The sequence below is a fragment of the Ammospiza caudacuta genome, chromosome 6 (genome assembly GCF_027887145.1).
Source record: "Ammospiza caudacuta isolate bAmmCau1 chromosome 6, bAmmCau1.pri, whole genome shotgun sequence".
Lineage (NCBI taxonomy): Eukaryota > Metazoa > Chordata > Aves > Passeriformes > Passerellidae > Ammospiza > Ammospiza caudacuta.
In genome coordinates this window covers 21,281,225-21,305,768 of record NC_080598.1, presented here as the reverse complement: position 1 = coordinate 21,305,768, position 24,544 = coordinate 21,281,225, and the positions used below count along the sequence as shown (strand labels likewise).

General features: G+C 47.5%; 1 protein-coding gene across 1 annotated transcript in view; it reads left to right on the top strand.

The window, feature by feature from the left end:
• Positions 1 to 23,392, top strand: part of CRACR2B (calcium release activated channel regulator 2B) — a 44,568-nt gene extending 21,176 nt beyond the window's left edge. The window contains exons 4-18 of the mRNA XM_058806967.1: positions 2,585 to 2,759; positions 4,913 to 5,059; positions 5,337 to 5,427; positions 5,559 to 5,651; positions 8,545 to 8,732; positions 9,394 to 9,465; positions 9,896 to 9,950; positions 13,840 to 13,919; positions 16,239 to 16,533; positions 16,698 to 16,839; positions 17,069 to 17,150; positions 19,469 to 19,583; positions 21,041 to 21,148; positions 21,864 to 21,940; positions 22,947 to 23,392. Of these exons, the coding sequence (XP_058662950.1) occupies positions 2,585 to 2,759; positions 4,913 to 5,059; positions 5,337 to 5,427; positions 5,559 to 5,651; positions 8,545 to 8,732; positions 9,394 to 9,465; positions 9,896 to 9,950; positions 13,840 to 13,919; positions 16,239 to 16,533; positions 16,698 to 16,839; positions 17,069 to 17,150; positions 19,469 to 19,583; positions 21,041 to 21,148; positions 21,864 to 21,940; positions 22,947 to 23,031 (1,805 nt within the window). The 3' untranslated portion in view covers positions 23,032 to 23,392. The remainder of the gene's footprint in view (positions 1 to 2,584; positions 2,760 to 4,912; positions 5,060 to 5,336; positions 5,428 to 5,558; positions 5,652 to 8,544; positions 8,733 to 9,393; positions 9,466 to 9,895; positions 9,951 to 13,839; positions 13,920 to 16,238; positions 16,534 to 16,697; positions 16,840 to 17,068; positions 17,151 to 19,468; positions 19,584 to 21,040; positions 21,149 to 21,863; positions 21,941 to 22,946) is intronic.
• The last annotated feature ends 1,152 nt before the right edge of the window (positions 23,393 to 24,544 follow it).

Sequence of the window (24,544 nt, the reverse complement as noted above, 5' to 3'; positions counted from 1 at the left end):
ATCCCCCTCCTGGAGGCTTTGTGCTGCCTACCTGCTGGAGCCAGTCACAGAACATCTCCTGCTGCAGAGGGTACATGCTGCAAACTGTGCCTGGCTATCTGATTGGAAAGTTGTTCATCTGCATGGAAGTACATCTCTTGGCAACTGTCCCCAGCTGGTAGTAGTGCTGTTCAAGGGCATTAGTAGGAGTCTTGTTGGTAGGTTAGAACACTGGCAAATAAGCCATTGCTGCCTTCTTACTGCTGTCTTTTCCAAACACCAGGAGAATGCTAATCCTTGACCCGAGTCCTCACCTAGCAGCACAAGTGCTCATCTGCCTTGTCAGCTCTCAGAAAATCTGCACCTCTCAGTGCCTTCCTTGGACATGCAGAGGTGTTAAGTGGATCAGGTCAAAGCAAGTGTACATAGGTAGTCTAGGGTTTTCAGAAGTGATGGAAGAGGCTCCTGAATTTTGCTCTCCTGATTGCTCAGTTTGTGTTTGCTCCTAGCTTTCTCACAACTTGGGAGAGAGGGCTTTTTAAGGCTGCAATTTGAATGGTCAGAAATGGCCACCATGAGAGGAGATGCAAAGATTTCCTTTAAACAAACCCAGTAACTTGTGTCTTGGCCCAGCCTGTACAGGGACTGCTTTATTCTGCTGAGTGCCTGCTGACTAAACCTGTTCCTGCCCTGTGCCTCTGTCTGTCCTTCTTGTCTGGTTCCACTTCCTTGGCAGAAACAAGACTCCTGTCAGGAGTGGGGGCATTCCAGTCCAGCACTACATGTAGCAGGTGAATGGGCTCAATTTGGGCACATTGGCATCCATGGTGCCCTCTCTGTTATGACTTGGTTACTCCCAAATCTCATTGTATGAGTCATTTGTCCCATGGGCATCATGAGGGCCTCTGCCTCAGTGCCATTGCTGGGAGAGGTAGGCAAGTTTTCTCTTTGTGTCAGGTACCACCCTGTGCTGGCAGCCTGGCTCCATGGCACTTGCTCCAGTCTAGGCAAAGCACCTAATTTCTGCATTTCTTTTCTTTATGGTTATTCTTGGTGTCTGGCATCACGGAAATCCTTTTCAGACTGACTTTGGCCCTAACTCAAGAGTTTGGCCTGGCTGTATCTCTTATGGAGTGTGCAGGAGCAAATCAAGGGAAAGCAGTTCAAGCTGCAATCAAGTCTGCTTCTTGAGAGGGCTCCTTGCTCCTTCTAGGATATCAAAACAATCTTCAGATCATTCTCTACCTCAATTTTCCCATCTCCATCTCAATTTTCCCATCTGTAAAAGAGAAATAATGAGACATAATGACTCTTTCTCAAAAGCAGACATCAAAAGTGCCTAATCTGAACTATTCTCCTTAATTAACTGTCTGATCATCAGGTTTTAATTAAATAGGGCCTGGATCTCCACATTGCAAGTTTTTTTACAGCACATTTTAAGAGTGGGAGAGAAACAGCTAAATTCTGGGTTTATGGAGGTAAGAAGAGGTAGAGTCCTTGAAGTATAATAACAGTGGATATTTTTCCCCTTAGAGTAGCTTCATGTTCTCATCTGTGCTCTGTGAACATCCTTGACTCCTGGCCTCGTAGCTGGGATGTCATTTCTGCCTTTTGAACCAAGCAGATGTATTTTGGAAAGGAAGAGTACCTCCTGCTGAAGGCCTGGCCTCTGTATATGGATGAGGGGCTATGTTTTGGATAGGATTGCTTGGTTTGTTTCTTTGAGAAAGATTTGTTCCCAGCACCAGTATTTGTCACATGCCTCGCATAGCAGGAGTTTCTCGTGGCATTCTCAGCACGGAACAATCCCGATAGCTGGAGGCCGTCTGGAAGTGGGACGGGGCAGGAGGAGGTGCTTGGAGGGCGAGTTCATCCTGCTCCACACAATCCGAGCAAGAGGCAGTCCTTGTTGCGGAGCGCTTGGCTCAGAACGGAGGGTATTGAGCCCCCCCCTCTCCTGTTTTTAAGCGGAGGAGCGGCAGCATGGTGCAGTCCGGGGCCGGGCTCGCAGGCGGGAGTGTGAGCGGAGCTCATCGGCACACAGTGTGAGCGGAGCCCCGGGCGGAGCTCATCGGCACACAGTGTGAGCGGAGCTCATCGGCACACCGTGTGAGCGGAGCCCCGGGCGGAGCTCATCGGCACACAGTGTGAGCGGAGCCCCGGGCGGAGCTCATCGGCACACAGTGTGAGCGGAGCTCATCGGCACACCGTGTGAGCGGAGCCCCGGGCGGAGCTCATCGGCACACAGTGTGAGCGGAGCCCCGGGCGGAGCTCATCGGCACACCGTGTGAGCGGAGCCCCGGGCGGAGCTCATCGGCACACCGTGTGAGCGGAGCCCCGGGCGGAGCTCATCGGCACACAGTGTGAGCGGAGCCCCGCAGCCCGCGCTGGGCTGGCCGCCAGGCTCAGTCCAAGCCCTGCGGAGCGGACACTGACATCACTCGGGACGTCAGAGCGGAGGCGCTTCACTGACCGGGAGCTGTATCCTGCACCGGCAGCATGCACGAAGCTTCTGGAGCTCTGTCAGGCTGCCATGTAAATAACAGCTTATTCAGTGACATCCAATTTGACTTTATTTATTCTTCTTCTCTTCACCTTCCACCAGGAAAGTTAATAGGGATTGAATTGTGTCAAGGGGCTGGGAGAATGGATCACTCCAGACACGAGGAGACCTTTGAGTCAGGCTGGTCAGATGACTTGGACCCTGCAGATGATGATGATGAAGAGAAACGATTCTGTTCCATGATGGAGCAGCTTGGAGCAGCCCAGTTGTTTGAAGAGTAAGTAGGGGAGTCATATGGCATTGCTTCTACCCTGTTTTGATCTTGCAGTACCAAAACTTAGTACCAGAAAAGACCAAAGAGGTGAACTGAGCTGCCTGCTCTCTGAAGCACTGCTTGGGCTCTCTGCACTGCTGCTTTGGGTTTTCACACGCTTGGTAGCAAATGCAGTGCAGTCTGGGTTTCCTCATTGGGTACCAATTCCTTTTAGCTCAGTGCTTTTCACAGTTTCCCGAATTCAAGTTCATAACACAGCTGTAAAATGGAACAGCTGGTGGCTTACAAGTCCAGCACAGGCAGCAAATGAGAAGAAGCATGTGAGGGTTAGCTGAGGTAAGGGGGATGAGTGTGCTCTCTGTTCCAAAATGGTGTGTGACTGTTCACATATTTTCAGACAGTCAGTTCCAAGAGTCTCTGTGAAGGATCTGTGCTCAAGGAGCTGCTTGGGACTGTGCTCATCTTGAAGAGTGTGAAAGGCTAAACTGGGCAAAGGGGTGCTCCTGTGGGCCTTGAGACTTGGTGCTAATGCCCTTGCGTGTAGCCCCAGTAGAGTCTGCAGGCCCCAGTGTCATCCAGCCTATTTTTAGGCTTTCCAACATGAGGCATTATGCATAATTGTTCTCACTGATGCACATCTGCAGGGCCTGGGATGCCCAACTGCATCTGTGGCTGTCCTCCCTTTTAGGCTTTGTACTCCAACTGTGTTGCCATTGTGCAAGAAGCAGTCCAGGTTAGCGAAGGAGGTGGACAGGATTGGAGACAGAAGCCGAAAGTGATGGAGTTTGCTGCTTTCAGAGGCACATCTGTCACAAAACAGACTTTTTTCCCCCTTATTTTCATTGTGATGCAAAGCACCTGCATGTTTTAGTGATAAACAACTTCTGTCTGGAAGAAATTCTGGAAAGCTGTTAGTCTTCAAACAACAGGATGACACTGAAAGGCCATGTTACTGTTCTGGGAAAACAGTCTCTACTGTTTATAAGTCTGCTTTGAGAAGCAGAAGTGCAAAGTGGAATTATCTTGTGTTTTATTTTGACCACTTACTGACAGTTTTATGCAATGAGTTTAGTAGCTACTACTGTCACATCTTTGTGCTGAACCAGCTGTTGTAAAGCAGTAATATCAAACAGAAGCTAATTGGGGTGAGAGCAGGAATATGAAAAATTGTCACTGCTTTCTCTAGAAAGAAATAGTTTCATTTCCTAACACAACTCAGTATGTTCTTTTATTTCAAATATGAAGATCTGATGAAGTGCTATAACTTTTTAAACTTGGGACAGAAAAAGAAGGCTGTCATGCAGTACTGGCAGAGGAAATCAAAAGCTTTTTGGTTGGTTTGTTTTGCTTGTGTGTTTCCCCAAAGAATACTAAGAGAGACAAATACATAGACAAAGAAAAATAGCTATTTGGATACTGACTATGGGTATAATTTTTCCAAAGTGTTTAATGATTAAAAAAACCACTAAAGAAGCTCTTCCCTAAAAGGAAGCATGAAGTGATGTCTGCAGGCTTACAAGACACTTTGGGAATGAAGTTTGGAGGTGCTGTGTTCAAGTTGCAATGAATTAAATGTCAAAAGAGTGTAATCATTATTGCAGGTTCAGAAAAAGACATCTTTGGTTTTCCAGGGCTTCCTCCGTTGTTATCCTGATGTGACACTTCAGCAAATTTGCATCTTTTTTTGTGCCTCGGTTTCCAAACCTGTAAAAAAAAAAATGAGGAGTGTAGCAGCCACCAGTACAGTCTGAGTGTAAGAAAAACACCAGTGATGTGTGATGTGTGCTAAACTTTGTGTGCTGTAACAGTTTGACCATAACCCACAGCAAATTTGCTGAATATTCATTTCTCCAAGTCTTAATGTAGACATCAAATTTATCTGTGAATATTTGGAAAAGCAATCATTCTATATTTGCTTCCTAGATTATTTTTCTTTCCTTCTTGCAGATGACTTCCTTTATTTTGACCTCACAATAGATCCCACTCCACATGCATGCTCTGTCACTGTCCAGTTTCCCTCTCTGCTGTAATGGTGTAACAGAGATCATCACAGGAGAATGGCAGTCTGTCCTGAGTGCATGTTGGAGCTGGAATAACAGTCGTGGGATGACACAGTAACTCTCTTTCTTTCCTTCTCTCCTGTGTGCTTGCTGCAGCCCACATGAGATTCGGGAGCTCTGGGCTCGCCTTCGGAAGGAGCGTCCAGAGCTCTTATCCAATTTTGAAGAGTTCCTGTTGCGTGTTTCCTCGTACATAAAGGAGGTGAATCATGAGAAGGAGTCTATGGAGCAAGCTTTGAAGAGGTAAGGAGAGTATCATGGCCATTTGTGCCAGGAGCTGATGCTTGGATCCTGTCTCAGATGCAAGGAGAGACTGGATGCACCAGTAAAAAAGATATTTCTTGCTGTAATAAAATGACTGTATCTTGGTCTGTTCCCATGGGTTTGCTCTCTCTCACCCATAACATTCAGTCTGGTTAAAATCCCACTCAGTGCCACACAGCTGTTAGTAGGAACCTGTTTCCACCCTCCTCTTTCCTTTCTTTTGCCCTCCTGACCTCTGTGCTCCTGTGTTTTGTAGGAAGGAGTCAGATCATGATCGAGAAGTCAGGTGCCTTTATGAAGAAATGGAGCAACAGATCAAAGCAGAAAGGGAGAGGCTGGTCTGCCAGGTACTTTCTCTCTCTCTCTCTTGGCTCGAAGGCAACCTTCCTTTGTTCTGAAGTAGAGGTGGTGGCTTGTGTGGCCAAGGAACAGCTCTATGCCGGGTGCTGTGCACAGCTCTGTGTCTTTACTTCTGCAGGAAGCACTGAGGCATGACAGGAGTAACCTGCTCCAGAAGGAGCTGCACAACAAAGAGCAGGAGCTGGAGAAAATCCTCTACCGCCAGAAGAAGGTAATGGGATCCAAATACTTTCTAACAAAGCACATTCCCCTCTGCTTCTTTCTGCTCAGGCATTTTCTAATGGAAAATGGTGCTCAGCTGCTGAGGGTTTGGCACTAGATAATTTGGCTCTAGCTAGTGAAGTCCTCTCCTGTCTCTGAAGGTGTTGAGATGGTTTGTCAAATAATTGGTTTGTCTTCAGCTGCAATGCTGTTCTGTGAATGTTTTGTTCCTGCATTTTCTTACCTGCTTTGTGTTCTGTTGGCACAATCTTCCTATCAATTGTACAGTGCTGGCAAGGAAAATGGGGTAAAATTTTGAAAGTTGTGAGTTTGAAGCTTTTTGCAGTGTCTAAGGAAGATGTGTGTGGACATACAAGAGCCATATTTCTCTAGTTTTTGTATTCTGTCTACTCCAAAACTGTTCACCTGGAGTGAACAGTTCTGTGACACTTAGAGAGGTACATATTGTATACTTGCATTTGGGCGCTTGATGACATTCTGATTGATCAGTCACATAAAAGATCAAAGCACAAGCTTCCCTTTAGCCTGCCATCCCCAGCATGGACATTTGTGTGGAATGGTCCATTCCAGATCTCTTTTTCCTTGGTGTCTCAAGAACTGAGATGTGGCCCCCACAGAAACAAGTTGTGGCAGGTACCTGCAAGATGCTGGAGACCAGGGATATCCCAGTTGGATACCCAGCTGTGATGTGGATGAAACAGGACTTCTCTGAAATCACCAGCTCATTGTTCAGCAGCTGGAAAAGCCAGCACAACTGAAGTGCCACCAGGAAGGATATTGAGAATAAGACAGAGGATGTGGTTTTTCTGCTGCCCACATCTTTGATGTGCCTCAGTGTGTGCAGTTCTGATCTCCTCTAATTCCACTGTGTCCTTCTCAAATGCGAAGATACAGAGTGCTAATATTATTAAGAAAAAGGAAAACTTGCCTCAGGAAGAGAAACCAGGAAAGTCTAGAATTTTGGGTTTTGGAGAGAAGGAGATGGAGGGAAGACGCATGTGAGCTTTATGAACTCAGAAAAGTGATGGATAAGGTCCACACCAAACTGTTATTCCCCAAAGGTGAGGGACCCTCAGTGAGACCAGTATGAACTTGATTTAGAAGAACACACTTCTTTACACAGAGATCAGTGGTAGACTTTTGGCCCCAAGAGATAGGCAATATCAGCAGTTTAAAAATGAATTGGACAAACAAATAGGCTTGTAAATATTCATTTGAAGGAAGAATAGTCAGAGATGTGGCCTCTAGCATCCCTAGTCCTGGGACCATAGATGGGTGGGATATATGGGGGGAGTGAACCATAGTTAAGAGCTCAGCCATGCTCTTCCTAGGTAGCATCTGCTCTTGCTGAGGGTCAGAGCTGAACACTTGGGCTGCACGGACACTTGCTGTTACTCAAATAGTCAATTCTGGTGCTCTTAACTGAGGCTTGTACTGAGCTGTGTGGATGATAGGGTCCCTCTTGTGGCCTAAGACCAGTACTGTGAGGGTGCTGTTCTACAGCATCGCTTCCAAGGACAGACCACATAAACGGGAGAGTTGAGTGTGATGGTGGCTTTTTAGGGAGGGGCTGGTGTGCTTTATTTAATGCCAGTTCCTTGGCTTATTGAAAGATCCGAAGTTGTAAGCAGGGCTTGCTGGTTTTCAGTCTCAACTCCACTGCTCAGCACATGTCGTCTCGCTGAAGTATTCCCCAGGGTCCGCAGGAGTGGAGGACTCCAGGCAAAGCTGGGTGTGGCTTGCCCTTCTAGCCTCAGTGAGGAGGGAGGTGAGGCTTGTGTTTCAAGGAACCTGGGAAACGTCAGATCTGTTCATTCCTGCTCTTGACAGTTGTACATGTGTGCTGGCAGAGAGGAGAGTGGCAAGAAAAAAAGCATTTTATCTCCTGCCATGGTGTGCCGCTTTATTTTTCTTTTGAGAGGTAGAGAAAGTAGGCTGAGAGAAAAGGCAAGCTGAAGGTGTAAATGTAGAGGCTGACTTTGCTACCTGCTACCCCGATCAGACCTGATTCCTGGTGTTTCTCTCTAGTTATGAGCATGGATTGCATGCTTTTATTTTGGGCTGTAAGTTCTCAGATGGGTACTGGAGTTTCTGTGTAGCAGCTGCTTCAGCAGAGGGCCCTGGTTAGCTGGTGTGGCTGGCTGGATACTGCACTGTCACTGTGATCCCTCTTGAAATGTCCTCCTTGTCATCTGAGATGGGCAGCTTTGGCTGCTACATCTGTCTGTCTCTTTCCTAGACTATGCCAGCCATTTGTAAGGAATTGAGTCACTGGCTGAGTACATGGCAGCAGCTTTGAACTTCCCAAATCAGGCTTGGTAGTTGTGCTGGGGGCTTGTGCTGCCTAGAGTGCAGCTGCACCCCAGTGGCATTTAAATTGCATCTCTAGCCCAAGGTCCTGTCTCTAGCAGGCCACCCAATCACTTCACTTTCCAGGAGTAGTCTGAAATGCCCCTAGCACCTGAATATATCCTCCTTTCAGGAAGCCCCTAAACTAGAGGATGCACTTCAACAACTCTGCTTAATAAGTCCTGACAGACACAACCCTGCTTCCACCCAAATTTCTCCAGTCCTCCTTTGACCCCCATTTGCACTCTGAGTCCTACAATGCCCGACAGCATCAGGCTGCTCCTGCTGCCTGAAGCACTTCCTCAGCTGTGCCTAATTGCATTGCTTGGTTCCCCAGTGCTGACATGATGAGAGAGAATTCCTTCCAGTTCACCTTCTCCAGGCCCCTGGTGGCTCTGTAAACTTAGGGGTTTTTTACCCTCTTCTGCCTCACTGTTTACAACTGCTTTTTCAGCTTGTTTTTACAGTTGTGATTGTAGCACAAAACCCTTCCTCTGTGTTTAACCCCTCCTCTTCCTCCTCTCCCACTGCAGCTGGAACATCAGCTACAGTCACTGAACTCGGAGCAGCTGGAGACGCGCGTGCAGAACGAGAGGCTCCGGCACCTGAATGAAAACCTGCTGGAAGAGCTGGAGAAAAGCAAATGGGAGCTGGAGGCAGTGAAGGGACAATTACAGAAGCTCCAGAAAGAGGCTCAGATTGAGCAAGAGCAGAAGGACAGGTGGGGAAAAAACAGGAAAGGCATGGTGTTCGTGTAAAGACATGGACAGAGAAAGAAAGGTTGGGCATGCGGTTAAAGAATAATTATCGCTAGTTAGGAGCCTTGGTTTCATTAGAAGATTGCTTGTTACTTTTTGGGGAAAAGAAGAAGCATTACAATGGTCTTATGGGCCTAAATACAGTGTGATGTTGGTAACTCTTGTCTACCTTCTGTGAGAAATGAATATGAGTACAAAAATACAGATATTCCTCAGCCTAAAGGAGGCTTCTCTATGTATTTTCCAGTTCACCATCCCCTCTATAATGTTCTCTTTAAAGATCTTCTAATCAATTCTGTTCCCATTTCTGGGTTAAATCTAATAATACCTATATAAAACATTGGGAGGTTTCAGATCTAGATGGCAGTGAGCATCCTTTCCATTTCCAGCAGCTGAGGAAGTGGAGAGGATGAGTTGCCTGCTCTCATGTTGGAGGAGAGCAGGAGAGCTCTGGTACAACCCAACCATCCCAGCTCCCAGAACAGTGGTGCTTCCTCTGAATTCTCCTAAGCATAAGGCATGCCTTTGTCTTTGAGAATAGCATGAGTGCCCCTGAGAGAGGGATGTTTGTATTTTCTCTGCCAATAATTTATTTCTCCTTATTTTAAAATACCTTTTGCCCAGGGATGTGTTTAGAGTCTCCAAGAACATGCAGAAAGAGAAACAAAGCCTCCTTCGGCAGCTGGAGCTCCTCAGGTGAGAACTGGTGAAGGCTGGAGGGAAATGCTGAGCTCTTATGCTTGTAAGAGGCTGAGGTTTCAGCACTGTGCTCACTTCTCCCATGGAAAGCTACAGGATTGTATTCAAGCAGTGTTTAGACTCTGCTTGTTTTTCTAGGTCCAGACAGAGTTGTGCAGTTTGGCCAGTTCTGGCACATTACAAGGTTATGTTATTTCACGAGGTAATCCCTCCTCTGGAGGAATTTAGTCTTTCCTGCTGGCTAAGGCAACCATGTAGAGCCCATGACCTTGGCTGGGATACATGGAAATCCCAACATGTCCAGCTATAAACAACATCTTTATCTCTGTTCCCAAGCTCTCTTTCTGTTCTCACTTTCAAATGTTGGGCTTTACTTAATTTTTGACAACCATCTCATAGTGTCTTTCCTATGTCTTCCTTTGAGCAGAGAAATGAACAAGAAACTTCGAGATGAGCGAGATGCCTTTGAAGCCAAGAAGCTGGTTAGTCTAAGAAAGAAAACCTTAATTCCCAACCACCCTCCTCTCATCTGCTGCTGTTGCTGTCACCGCTCGGGGGCCTGTCACTTCCACGGGGGACAATGACAAGAGCTCTCGGGCCTGGTGTTGTGCTTAATAGAGACTGTGCAGAGCCTCTGTGTCCGTGCTGGAGGCAAGCTCTGCTGGTTGCTGCTGCCAGCTGCCTGGGTTTAACCCAGGGCACATTGGCTGGGGACTGTCACACAGCCCTGTGCAGGGCTGCAGTGGGGGCTGCCTGCTGCACGTGTGGGTCTGTGTGTTGAGCCAGGCACTGGGCACATGCAAGGAGGGGAGAGAAGCTGGATGCATCCTGGAGCTGGGTGCTGAGGAAGAAGATGGATTCTCAGATGTGCTGCTGGCTGACTGGTGGTACAGGAGGGTTTTGGAGTTTTTCTGACCCCCTGAGTTTGTAGCAGATGTTTTCAGAGGTTCCCCTGGGGAGCTCCCCATTCCTGTGAACTCTGCTGGGTGCAGCAGTGAGCCTTGTGTCAGAGAACTAGGAGAAAGCAGGATCTCCCTTGTCTGGAACTGTCAATCCCTGGCCTTTCCCAGGCACCAAGATAAGCACAGATATGTGGTCTATTTTTAATTCTTATTATTTTTTCATTATAAAGCTTTTGTGTTCCCAAATGTTGCTTGCACAGCTGCTCTGCCCTCTTGGACCCATCCTTGCCACCATGTCTTTGCCTGCTCTGGGATCTCTGCACTTGAAGGTCTGGAAGTAGGTGACTTGCAGGGAGGACAGTGATAGGGTGTGATAGGCTGCAAGAGCTTTTCTGACTGCTGTGTAAAGGACTCTGGAAGGAAACACAGGGATTGTGCCTGTATGGGAGACAAAATGCCCTGTTCAATCCAGAGGTTGGAGTTCTCCAGGTGGAGAGCTGTATAAAATAATGTCAGTAACAATTTTAGATAAAGGTGAGGCATGTGTGTTTCTAAAATCTGGAAGATTTTTTTCTTCAGTCTTCATTTTTAAAGCTGCTAACTACATGGATGTACACCAGAGCTTCCTGCTCCCTCTTGGAAAACTCAGCCACTCTGTAGCAGAGTCCAGTGCAAGCAGGCAAAGAAAATGGTTTCTTGTCCTCTTTCCATGTGTTGTGCTTCATCAGCTTGTGGGTTCCTGTGGGTGGGCAGGTGGCCTGAGGAGACCACAGCTCATGTCTGTACCTCTGTGTGTGCAAAGCTTGTCTGCTTCTCTGTTCTCTTCTGCTCCCCTGCTAAGACCTGCTGCTGCGGGTGGACCCAAGAGAGAGCCCAGCAGAGAGTCACAGCACAGAGGGGCTGCTTTCTCCCTTCTCCCAGCACTGGCAATAGGGAATGAGACACAGGGTGAGCTCCAACCACCATTGCTCATCTGGCAAGGCTGTGTCTTGCTGGGCAGTTGAAGCCTGTACTGGAATAAGGTTTTTTCCTTTGGCCGCTCTCATTTCAGTCCACAGGGAAGCAGGGCTCCAAGGGCTTGCGGAGATGCTGCTATCATGCACCTGCAGAAGGTCTGCTACCCAGACTGTTTCACAGTAAGGGGGAGAAAAATACTTCTCTGCAAAAGCAAAAAGGAGAGTCTAGCCTTCTAATGGGGATCCCTAGTGTGTGACACACTCTCTGCCAGAGACTATCAGGGATTTTACAGGCAAAAAAGAATCCCAAGGCCTTAATACCCTCTTTTAGTGCTGGGAAGAGTTATTTCTGTGAAATCAAGGTGTGGTGAACAGAGGTTCTTTCATAGCAAAGATTTTGAAGTGGTTGGTCAGAGGAGTTGGGCTGTATGTGGCTGATAACAACCCAGTCACTGCTCCTTTGCTCTTCTCAGTTCCCAGCTTAATACCTTGCTCTTCATAAGAGTTTCTTGCCTTGCCAGGGTGAGCAGGCCCTGGCCCCACTGCACTGTGGGGCACTCTCCTGTCCCAGGCAAGAGAGGCTGGGTCACAGATAGGGATATGTGGCTATTTCTGTCAATGTGCAAACCATGATGGGTATTTTTAATACCCAGGAGTTGCAGGTTCAGTTTCACACCCATGACCCATCTGGCTATGGAGTTATGCTTGTATGCTTTTTGTTGACAGAGCAAATTTCATGTCTGTTCATCATGAAGAGTGTTTTGGTACTTTGACTACTTTTGACATGTATTTTTATTTCACTGGTAAACCAGAATCTTTCCCTTCCAAAATGCTTGTACATTTGCTGTCGTGGAATCCTTGTCATCATGTGTTACACAGTTGTGATGTTGCATCTGTCCCTTTTTCATCTTGGTGAAAAGCCAAATGTTACACAAACCTGGCAGGCCAATAAAGCATGGCAGAACCAATGGTAAAACATGCCCCATTGTTCCTCCTTTCTTACCCAAGTCCGTGCTCTGCAGGCTGTTCCCTCTCCAGGTAAGGTTGTGGCAGGGCAGATAGTGTGGGAGTCCTTTTGCTCCACAGGTGACTTGAAGGTTGTAACTCAGCTCCAGTGGCCTGTAACACAATTTGCTCCTTCTGTGTGGCTAGAGGGTGCCCTCGAGTGAAGCTGCTCAAACACTGAAAACTTCCCTTTCTGTCCCTGCTGGAGAACCCCTGGTTGTCTGTACCACAGCTTCCCTGTATTGACTGTTGTTATGCACTTGGGGGTCATTTGCCTTGGGAAATTTGTGCTTCACCACTGGGAGTCTGTCAGTGCTGGATTGTTTCTGTGGCTGGAGGTTCTTTAGAACATCAGTTCCATATGCAAAACATGTTTTGTTCTTTCCCTGCAAAAGTCCTAGTTTGGTCAGGCCCTCTGTGGAGTCTTGAGTGTCTCCCTTTCTTAGACTGCATTGCAGTAAAAGTGTTCTGGGAGTTCTGACCAACAGAACAGCTTCCTCATTTTTTTGCCTTTTAAAATAAGCCTTCAATAAGGATTATTGAAGAAATAATCTTTGTAGTCCCCCAGGCTCTGGGAAGCATGAAGGAAGGCCTGTCCAGAGCTGCCTGCAGGTGTTTGGCCAGTTCAAAACTGCTGTGAGAGGCAGATCTGGCAGTCTGCAAACCCTTTTTCTTCCACCTTTCCCCCAGAAATAACCAGTAAGGATGTGTTAGAAATCTTCAGATTTGCAGACTGAATGCCTCTCCCTTTCCTCTAGTGTCCATGTGATGGGCACCTTTCCATCCTGTCTCTCACTTCACATTTTGTGTGTGGCCAGAGCAGTGACTCTGCTGGGAATGGCAGTGCTGCTGTATGGGGGGAAGAGGGTTGGGAGAGAGGTTGTCCTGCTTTCTCCTTCTCTGAGGAGCTGGTAAATACTGGCTGTAGGAAGTGTTCATTCTGTGGTGAGTAGGAGGAAAGCATGGGGAGGGATGTTGGTGTAAGGCAGAGCATGCACATTGCCCTTTGTAGAGCTGTCTCCTTCCTTTCCTGAGCTGTCTCCTTCCTTTCTTGTGGTTCGTGTGCGGCTCTAGGTAAGTACAGGTCAAGGAAGGATACTAGTAGTGTCTTCTGAGGAAAGGGCAATTGGTCTGCCCCACAAAACATCAGCATAAGAAAGAGGCAGGTAGGGAAAGAGAGATTCAGCTGTGAGACCAAGTAGAGAACAAGCCAGAAAATAAAAACTGGCTGGCTAGAGGAAGAATTCAGTTTGGGACATCATCACTTTGATAGATTTTAAAGTGAAGGAGAAAGCAGCAACAGTGATGGCTTCTTGCAGGAATTAAATTATTTGAACTGAGAAAAACAAGCCCTGTGCTCACCTCTTTCAGCCTTCCAGTGAGGCACTACCACTGTGTGGGGCTGCCAGGGCTCCAGCCTTGCCTCCCCAAAATGCTCTACAGAGGTGGGGAGAGGTTGAATTGGGGCTGTAATCACATTCTTCATTCCTTCTCTTTTCAAATTCCAGGTGCCTCAGAACAGAAATGCCCTGTTGAAGAAAGGGTCAGTGCTAGGCAGTTACCTGCTGGAGGACAAGCCTGTCAAACGGTTAGATGGGTGTCTGTGTCGTGTCCATGCTGTCAGTCCGTGCCCACTGCAGTACCCTGTCAGTCAAGCTGTGTCCTGGGGCTGGTTCTCCCACCTTGGTGCTGGCTGGTTGTGGGAGTGTGGTGGGGTGCAGCTTTTCTGTGGCTTTAGCTGTCTCTTGGCATCAGGTGGTGTTAGCTCAGCATGAAGCTGAGGATACTGTTCACTAATTTCCACAGGGAGCTGGCCCTGCTGCTGCTTATGCCTGCAGCAACAGGGGAGCAAATCTAAATATCACCAGAAGGTCTGGGACTGTTAATGGGATGATGGGAGTCACAAAGACTGCCTGTTTCTGAGTCAGACAGCTCTGATGAAATGACTGGATCAACTCCCAAGTGTGCCAGTTTGTCCTCAGGCACAAATCCGCTGGTGCCTCGTGCCAGAGTCCATATCTCTGGGGCATGGGAGAGGGCAAAAATTGCACGAGGGTTGGGTTCTTTCTGGCAGCTGAAAGCCTCAAGGAGAGGGCCTGGCTCCAGATGGGTTCATCTCCCTCTACACCTATGCAGATGCTCACTTGGCACACCAGGCTCCCTTCAGCCAGGGCAGGCAACTCATCTGTGTGGCCGAGGCCTTTTCTTTTTTTCCCCACTCTGCATGCAGAATATACAATGACCTGGTTTGGAGCTGGATCTCACCTGAAATTGCTGGCCCCAGACAAGTTTAAGGCAGCACATTGCCCTGTTTCTTACCAGGTCTCTGCAGAAAGTTCCATTGCTGCCCAGTTTCTCCTGGTGCCAGCCAGAGGTGCAGGTTTAGGCTAAGTTTCTTCCAGCTTCAACTCACCCTTAATGCTTGCAATTCTGGTAGTGGCATTTAAGGATTTAGCTCAAGGCTCCTTGGCTCATGGACTTATGGAAAAGCAGGTACACCCTGGAGAGGGCTGATTCTTGAGCCCAGGGTAGGAAGTTGCCTGGTGAGGTCTGAGGCAGAGCTCCTTCATGGTTGTGTGATTGCCACATTCTGTGCATTGAATTGGATAACCAGGTTCTCCCATCTTCCTCCCCAATTATTTCTTGCAAAGATCCTTCTAGCTGCTACTGGAATAAACCTTCTGGAAAGGCTTAGCAGCTGGAGAAGTTTGGCAATGAAGGTGATGGGAGAAGGGGATTACTTATTTGCTTCATTCCTGTCCCGGTGCTGTGTCACACCACATTGCTTGAGAAACATGAAAAGAAATCCATTAGATCTCAGGACATTGTTCAGAGTTTTGTTTTTGTCCCTTTGCTCCCACTAAAGAGGGTCTTGAGACCCCTCATTGTGTGATTTTGCCTGCCCTGGAAGATGGGCACAATTCCCCAGAGCCTGAGACTGTGTCCATTTTCAAGAGGGAGGAGTTCCAGCTGGCCTGGCTCTGGACTGGCATTTGGGGTACATGCAGGGAGGGCAACCAGAAATGTGAGCTCCCTTTCATAGAAAAAAGTGTAGGCATGGCAGCATGTGGATTTTGCAACCCACATGAAGTTGCTGGAGTGAGAAAGAACAATTGTCTGGATTCCTGCATTGACAGAGGAAAGTTGCAGATGAGATGGGATGTCCTGCCTCTGAAGAGACTGACTGTAGTACACTCTGGTCACTCTAATTTCCTTCCAAATGCAGTCTGCTGGACAGTGAAAGCAATGGAGACATCAGTGGTAGATAAATATCTTCAGCTTAATTCTAGGTCTTCTCATTCCTTGCCTAGTTCTTTAACCATAGAAAACCAGTGATGCTGCCTTGCTCCTCAGCAGTGATTCGAGTACTTTCAATTGGTTATTTTAGGTGTTCTTTGGAAGGTTGTTCCTCCAACTACCACATCAGCTCTACCCCCAGTGCATCAGCCTGTTCTTGTGTGGGCACAGTCTGTTGTCATTTCTTTTCATATGGTATTTAGTAACAAAAATACAGGGGTAATTATTGCTTCTTCTTTATTTTCTTTTTTTTTCCCAAAAAAAGGGCTTTTGTTTTGTATGTGTTGCCTCCTTTTTTTCACTACTGGGGAAAGTGGTAGGCAAAGAATTCTTGAAAAACCCAAAGTGGCAATTTTTACTAAAATTAATTGAGTATTTGTCAGCACATGAGAGTACAGCACAGCTCTGGTGAGCTCTGTCTCTCTTTCCCAGGGGAACCACTGATGCTTTGGTCACAGGGAGTGTGGGGAGTGAATATAAAGAGTTCCTTTGAGAGCTTCATGTACACTAATTGGATTGCATTGGTTGGTTGGGAATTTGCAACCTCCTCCTTTCCCTGTGTCCTCCCCCCCTCCCACCCTATCTGTGCTGCCTGTGGACGTCAATGCAGACAACTGGCCTCTGCGGACCTTCCCTCCGCCTTCCCAGTGGACGTGGCAGTGGAAGAACCCAACAGAAAGAACTGTAAATACTTCCCAGGCAATGGCGTTTGGATGAAGACAGGAGAAGGAGGCAACACAAACTTTGGAGAGAACAGCAGAGATGAGGAGAGATGGCCTTTGGCAGCAGATCCTGAGTGGTTTAAGATGACTTTGAAGGGTGATTCTGACTGCAGAAAAAATGCAGATGGCCTAGATGCTGCTCCACTGCCTCCTCGAGCCCAGCCTGTTGGCACTGAAACCAGGGTGAGTGCAGTTACCTCTGGGGTAATTTCTCAGATACCTGCTAGGGTTGGAGTCTGACTCTCTTCCCATCAAACTCCAGCTCCACAGTGCAGGGGTCTAATCCCTGAATCAAAGCACTGCCTGCAGCTGAGCTCTTCAACACCTCGTGCCTTTTTCCATTGTAGCTCCAAGCTCTGGAAGCAGCCAGCTGTTCCCCAGACCGCATCTTTAAAGTGGTGTTTGTGGGGAATTCTGGTGTTGGGAAGAGTTCCTTCATCCACCGCTTCTGCTATGACAGGTTCTTGGCTGAGCTCAATGCAACCATTGGTAAGTAATAGGGTGCCTGCTTCATCTGGACAAGGAGGGTGGGAAAGGCAGCCTGAGAAAATGCTTTTTTGCCTATATTATAGCCCAGCTAGAGAGTAAAGATGGTCCCTCTCCCAGTATTGAATCAATCTTGCCATTTCCCTGAACTAAATGGAGTTTGTCTGGCCATTGTAATGGCAAGCTGCTCTCTCCCCATCCTACCTCATAATCATTGTCACCTTCCTGACAGGTATTGATTACCAGGTGAAGAGTCTAATGGTGGATAACACCCAGGTTGCCTTACAGCTGTGGGATACAGCTGGACAAGAGAGGTAAGTGATTTTTGCCGGGCTCAGTGGAGGAAGTGCATGCAGCTGGTTTCTGTTCCTGGGGAAACTATCAGCCTCAGAAGGATCACACAGGTCATGACAGCTATTCCAGTGCTGAACCTGCAGCAAAGGTCTGTTCCAGAGATTTCTAGAAGGTGTAACTGTGAAACAGGGCTTGGGGAGATCGCTCTGATGGCTGACAGAAAAGTAGTTTTCTGTGTGTCTGACCTGCATGCTTGTGGCTCCAAGCAATCCGTCCATAGATGTATGTCATGGGGTTCAAAGGGTGGAAAGGACTGTGAACCTTTCCAGATCTGATTTGGCTGTCAAAACTAACTGAATTAGCATGACCTGTGGGGAAGGTGATTTGAACTACCCTGCTGGAGTCTGTCAATGAGGCTATTGGCCCCTTTCGCTGTCCCTTCTGCTGATAGACTTGTGGATGTGATAATCCTTGGTAGAGGGGTTGTACAGCATTCTGTGACAGTGAACACTTGCTCCCCATTTGAAATCCTCTAGTTTTATCCTCTGGGATATCTCTAGATGTTACCAGCAGTGTTGGTGAGGACAAGAGTAGCAGAGGACACATTTGACCCTTATCTGCTACTAGAGATCAAGGCCCATCACTGGCTCCATGTAAATTACATTTTATGTAGGATATAATTCAAAGCTTAAGATAAGAAGCTATTTCAAGAGGACCATGAACCTCAAGAGCCTGACAAAAATAAGCACTGGGTGTTTTGAGCTAAATATGTTATGGGGGCAGGCCTTCAGGGGGCAGCCAAGGTCATGGGAATATTCTAATCCTAAACTGTGCCAATGATGCTGTCTGTCTCAGGCAGCTAGACTGTGCAGAGCTGGTGGGAATGTACTAAGTAGGAGTATCTATTGAAAAGCAACTCTCTCTTCCAAAATTAGGCTTCATGCTGAAGAAATAGTTATTTCTGAGGGGACTCCTGTGGTTATTTTGATGCTGAAACTGAGCAGTAAGGGGAGTTGCTATGACATAAAATGTGATATTTTATTGAGGCCAGATTGCAGCAGAGGCCAAATTCAAGATATTGTCTCTGCAGAAGGACCTTTACTACAGGCCCCTGCAGTACTAGCAGGTCTTAGATGTGTACCCACAAGAGAAAGCTCGGCTCAGTGCTGGTACCAAATAGCAGACCTGGGAAGTAGAAAAAGATTTTTCTTCTTCTATAGGAATATTACTTCTAAATAGAGGTATTCAACTGTAAATATCTAAGGAAGAGATGGAAGAACCCCTTGGAGCATGCAAGGAGAACTCCTTGGTGACTTCTCTGAGACTTATGCATGCTACCTTTGATGGTTCTTCTGGAGCATCTTGCCTGGCTGGCAGTTCCAGAGGTGCACCTTGATCGCCAAAGATAGAGTCTGTGCTTTCTCAGTTGGGTAGGTGCCAGAATATTGTAGTAAGAAAGAACAGGCTCCAGGCAACTATCTGAAGAGTACAGGAGGGTAACAGCTGTAGGTTTTCTTGGCTTGTAAGAGTAGAGTCTGTTGTCCTGGCAGGGCTGAAATACACAGCTCTCTAGTGAGATCTCAGGACTTTTGCTACATTTATTAATTCCCAAATTACATTGTTAATTCCATCAGTTTGCAATCATTGTGGTTATATCATGGCTCTGTCACAAAGTGCTTACAGATTCCAAGGTTTGGGTTTGTTGTTTTGGTTGCTTGGTTTGGGTTTTTTTGTTTGGTTTGCTTTGATTGGAATTTATTCACAAAATATCAGCCTGTGGTTTTAAATGGTACAGACAACAAAAAGTAGATGCTGGCAGAATTTTTTCCTGGAAGTTGTGTCTAGCTCCTGATTTTTTTATGTGTAATGCCATTGGTTTATAGATTCAATAGTGGAAACAGACTGTACTGATGCTGAGTTCTTAATTACTGTTTTGGCAGCCCTGGGGCAGGCATTACGCATGCCTAGTTTGTTCTGTGATGCAGCTTAGTCTGCAGATTCTTCCAGACTATAGAGAAAGATCATGTTTTCTCCATCAGTTTCCCTTTTAATAGGAAATTACTTTTTCCTGTCCCACCCAAATAGATTCATCTGCTTCTTTCTTTCTGACCTGCAAAGGTCTTCCTTCTTCCTTTCTCAGCACCGTGCGTTGGCAAGATTCCCACTTACCCATGGCTGCCTGGCCTGTCTCAAAGGTGCAGGGATGTGCCACCTGTGTGTAAGCAGCAGCCCTGAGGGACACATCACACACAGGTGCTGCCAGGCCCTGCAGAGAGCCTGCACTGACAGACAGTCCCAGCCGTGGTTCTGAGGGTGCCTTTGGTCTGTGTGGGCGCAGGTTCCGGAGCGTCACCAAGCAGTACTTCCGGAAGGCGGACGGGATCCTGGTCATGTACGACATCACGGCCGAGTGCTCCTTCGTGGCCGTGAGGAACTGGATGAGCAGTGTCCAGGTGAGAGCGGGATCCGGCCTCCAGTGTTGCTGCTGCTCCCTTGCTCCAACACTGCCTGGAAGGGACGTTTTTCAGTGCCCCAGGAAGTCCTGTTGACCTTGTGAAGCTGAGTTATCAAAGCAGATGCCTGTGCTGGTCAGTTTGGAACCAGAGGCTTTGTGTGGAGGGTAACAAAGGCAGAGGTAGCCCATTAAATCAGGGAGGGTTGTTTCTGTGGCAGAACATGATGGGACCTCCTAAAACAGTAGTGTGGGTTTGTAAGCAGCCCATGTGCAGTGGCTACATCTTCTAAACATGGTCACATCCCACCTGTGCTCAGGCAGGGAGCTCTCCTGGTGTCTGGCCTATGCACAGGAAAGGGAGATGGTCCTTTTTATTTCCTTTTTTATTTTAAAATTTGGTAACAATGTATTAATACTGCTGGGTTTCCCCCTGTTTTTTGTTTCCAAACACTCACTAAAAGCATTTATCTGTGGCTTGTATCTTCTTGGGGACACAAAAATACCTCTCTTTAAAATTTAAATTAGTTGTGTGTAGATGGTCAAGAGGTAAAGGCAAATTTTCAAGGGCGGTTTTGTTTTGATTGTGCTGAGTCTCAAAAAACCCAGATCTCAGTGGAATGAGTAAGTATAGGTTGGAGGATTCTATCACTGTTAATTTCCACAAGCCTGTTGGGGAAAAAAACAACCACTTATGTCTTTGGACTCTAAAAGATCAAATGTTGGGATCTTCAAAACTAACCAGCCTCTGAAAATCAGGTTCCTTTCAGGAGGAAGTTTAAACTGAGTGCACAGAAAATCAAACCACGTGAAATCCGTATATTTTAATCTGTCTCCTTGTCCTCTCCCCATCTGTGCATTTATTTTGTTTTGAAGCTGTTCAGATTTTGTGTGCCATGCAGAGCACTTGAATGTGAAAATAACTTTGAGCCTTGTTCTTACTCTGACCGTGCTCTAGTGAGCCAGTGGAGCTATAGAAAGTTTGACCAGAGGTAAGGGGCTCCAGGAATTGCCTAGGAATAACAGTCCCTACAGAGACAGTTTACAAGGGATGAAGATTGGTTAACTTGTTTGGCCAGTGGATTTTCAGCAAGGGATCATTGAGTTTAGGACAGCACATCAGGCACTGTACTGCACATACAAAAAATACTGAGCTTATTTAGAAGATCTGCCAGATCATAAATTCCAAAATGCCTATGGGGCAAGGTGCTTTTCTTTAGGCTTCTTGTTTTCCTGAGAGGCATTTAAGTCCTGTCTCTCCTCTGTCACTGTCCCAGCTCATACCAAACATTTGGAATGTTACCCTAGTTCAAGCTTCCCTTCACAAATCCCTGGGGCTATTGAAGGAATTACCCTTTAATGGGCCTGATCCTGCTGCCTCTGAAGGTCTTGTTTGCTTGGGCTGGAAGGATCTGCTCTGAGGGGCTGGGTCTCTAGGGGTCTTTATTTCTTTTGCAGGAAGGAATAGAGGATGGAGCTGTGGTGTTTCTGCTTGGAAATAAATTGGATGCTGTGCAGAGAGAGACCCGGAAGGTGCCCAAGGTGGAGGGGGAAAGGCTGGCGAAGGTGTGACTCAGTGCTCTGCTGTTTGACGTGCTCTGCAGCCACCCTCCAGCTGTGAGCAGGGCAATCTGGCTGGCAGAAAGCCCTTCTTGGAGCCCTTTTCCAGTATGGTACCTTCCCTCTCCCTCCCATCCCCTGTTCCCTGTTTCTCCAATGTGGACAGGTCCCTCTGGTCCAAGGGAGGATGGGGTGGTGGCCTGTATGTGGCAGACGGTGGCCCTTGAGCAGGCTCACTCTTGGGGCTTGATGCCTCATTACAGCTTTTCTGAGGGGAACATGCATGGCTGATTTCACATTTGAGGGCTCCCTAATGCAACATCCTGCCTCTTTCCTCACCCCCTTGTCTGCTTGCCTGCTGGAACCTTGGCCCCTGGGTTGGGGGAGACAGGGTTTCAAAGGCTTCCTGCCTTCTGGACTTGCAAAAAAAGGTAAGGGAATCAAAGTACCCTGGACAGATGTTTTCTCTTCCCAAACAACTCCCCCAGTGCTCCCTTCTGGACACTCTGACTTGGCCCCCAATGCTGAAAAAGCATTTCCTCCTCCTGGGTGGGTGAGCAGGATGTGCACCCAGCAGGGTAGCAGCCACTCTCCTGGCTCCATCCAGTGGCTCTTGGCAGGGTTCCTGGGGACGAGGGTGGGCCAGCTCCCAAGGCTGTGGGTGAGTGGTGACTGGGGAGAGCTGGCAGTCACTGTGGGTGCTTGCTGTGCTCTCTGGCAGGAGTACAAGGCTGTGTTCTACGAGTGCAGTGCCATGACTGGCTACAACATCATGGAGCCCATGCTGCACATGGCCAGGTCAGTGAACACGAGCTGTCACCCTGGGACACTTCCCTGGCTGGAGGTGACTGGTGTGGGCTCCCCTGGGGAATGGGCAAGGAGAGGGGGGTGTGAGAGACTGACTTTCTGTCACATCCCAAAAGAGACCTGACTCCAGGTCCTTGTCTTTTGTACCTGGAGAGCACCAAGTGTACACTGGACTCTGCACAAAAAACTTCACCTGGTGGAACTGGCTGTTGCAAGATTAGGAGTTCAATTTGAATATTTAATCACAAAAACCTTGAATACTGTCCCAGATTTTAATCTGGTGTTTTCAGTTTGAAGTCTTCAAGCAGCTCTAAGGGTTCTTTCTCCCCTATCTTAATAAGCACGGTACAGACTGAGCTATTTTAGTGGCAATCATTTTAAAAGGAGGTAAGATACCATCCAGCTGAAAGAAATTTGCTCTAAAATTTTTAGTTAAAACAGGTAGTTTTTGGAAAAAAAGTATTTCAAATCTTGCAAGAAAACTATCCTTTTTTTTTCTTTTATCTCTTCACATCCTCCTGCATCCTATGTGTTAAAGCCACAGCAGGACTTAGCTGTTCATTAACTGGATGGATTTACTTATCAGCTAGATGAATCACATCTCCCATAGTATGTGCCTTCAGCATGCTTTATTACCATGGTGCTGCCCAAGATGGCCCAGACAGGTGGAGCCAACAACCCAGGATTCTGACAGCAACAGGGGATCTTGGGAATAAGGCACAGACCACTCACAGTGGGGCTCAGATGACTAAGCCATGGTACCTCCTCTTGTATGTGCCCAGTTTATTTCCCTGTTCCCTAGAAATCCATGCTCATTCTCTGTGTGTGATTTATCTAGCCCATCTTCCAGAGAAGTTCAGTCTTTGGGCCTGTCACTTCTTGCAATCCTAAATGTAAATCCTAAATGGCTGGTGGAGAGCAAAGGGCAGAGGCAAATGCCTTGGCAGGAAGAGCTCAGTAAGCAGGTTGTGTTCTTGATCCGTGCTGTTCTTTCCAGGTTGCTGACAGCACAAGAAGACAGACAGAGGGAGAATGCACTGCAGCTGGAGGATATCAGCAGGAGGAAAGGGTGCTGCATATAAAGCACACCAGTGTGTCAGCAAGAGACGTGTGCCAATGCTGTATCATGAAGCTGGAGGTTCCTTTCAAGCAAGCTGAATTTGATGGTATCAGCTCTCTAGAGGCTTGGGATGGTATCAGCTTTTCCCAGTCTGTGAATTTTGAGGCATAAATCAGGGCAAAATGTGCATATTATCTGCACTGTTCTACTTCCCAAGTCTGCATGCAGCCCTGGTCTCTAGAGGCCTCTGCTTCTTTGGGGGAATTTGGCTGGTCTTAGCTAGCAGCACAGACTGGGCCTTCGGTCTGGAGAGGTTGGTTCCCTGTAAAGGGGTGAAGACTTGTTCCTGTTCTTTCTGGCAAAGAAGTGACTAGCAGCAGAGAGCAGAGGACACAGTGGGTCTATATTAAATGGCATTTCCATGTAATAGAGAAAGATATTATTTTAAATTTGGGCTAGCTCTAAGAAGTGATCCATCTGTCTCAGAGGGAAGCATCTCCTCTTGGTTCTGCAGTGGCAGTGCTCAGCTGAGAGCCTGTTGTGGTGAGAACACTTCCACCACTTCCTGCAAGATCTGGATTGGGCCCTGGATTTACTGCAGCATTTGGCTGGACTTGTCGATATTGTAGTTAACAGATGCCATATGTGGTCTGATAGCATGAGTCATCCCACTGGCTTTCATTGCTTTGTCACCCTTATGGACCTTTTCACTGTCCTGTCCTATGTTTACGGAACACAGAGCTGCTGCCCTGGGACCAGCAGGCGCTGGCATGTGCTGCTGATTCATGGCCCCTTGCAGGAGCTGTCTGTACAAACCAGGGGAGCCATATAGAGCCTGTTTTAAGGCTGAATGCTGCCTGTTTCCTCCCATTCTCTTATCCTTTCCTGAAGAATCTCCAGCAACTTGGAACTGCCTTACCCTGGAAGATCCCACCAGAGTGCTTTCAAATGCTTCTGGATAGAAGCACAAGGCAGATGGCTGTGTGAAATGTACCTTTTTCTCTTGCAGGGACCTTGAGCAACAGCCTCACTTGACTGGTGAAGGGCCTGAGTAAGAGCCAGACTGAATCTGTTCCCACTGGGAAGGGGCCTTTTTGTCACTAAGGGGTGGGGCAAAGCAGGGCAGAGGTAGAAACTGTCCCCAGAAGTGTTCCTGTCACCAAAGCTGCCGTGGTGCCTGGGCATGGAGCTTCTGGGATGTGATGCTTTCTGGTTTGCAGCTCAGCAGCTCTCAAAGCCTTGGGATTAAGTGAGATTTTTGTTAGTGCCCTTTCCCCTTTTGTCTTCAAGGCTGTTTCTGTATGTGACTCTGACATTGTAGGCACAAGATGTGATACTGCAGCTGTGACACAGCCCCCAAACCTTGTGGCATAGGCAAGGCCTGTACTTGTCCATGGTCTTTCCTCTCTTGGGATGAGGCAGTTACTCTCAATGTCTGTTTACTGCACAAATTTTGCTGGGAATGTCCCAGGCAGGAAAAGTGCTCTGAGCCACCTACAGACATCAGCATTACAAAGAATTTCCATGGCACCTCC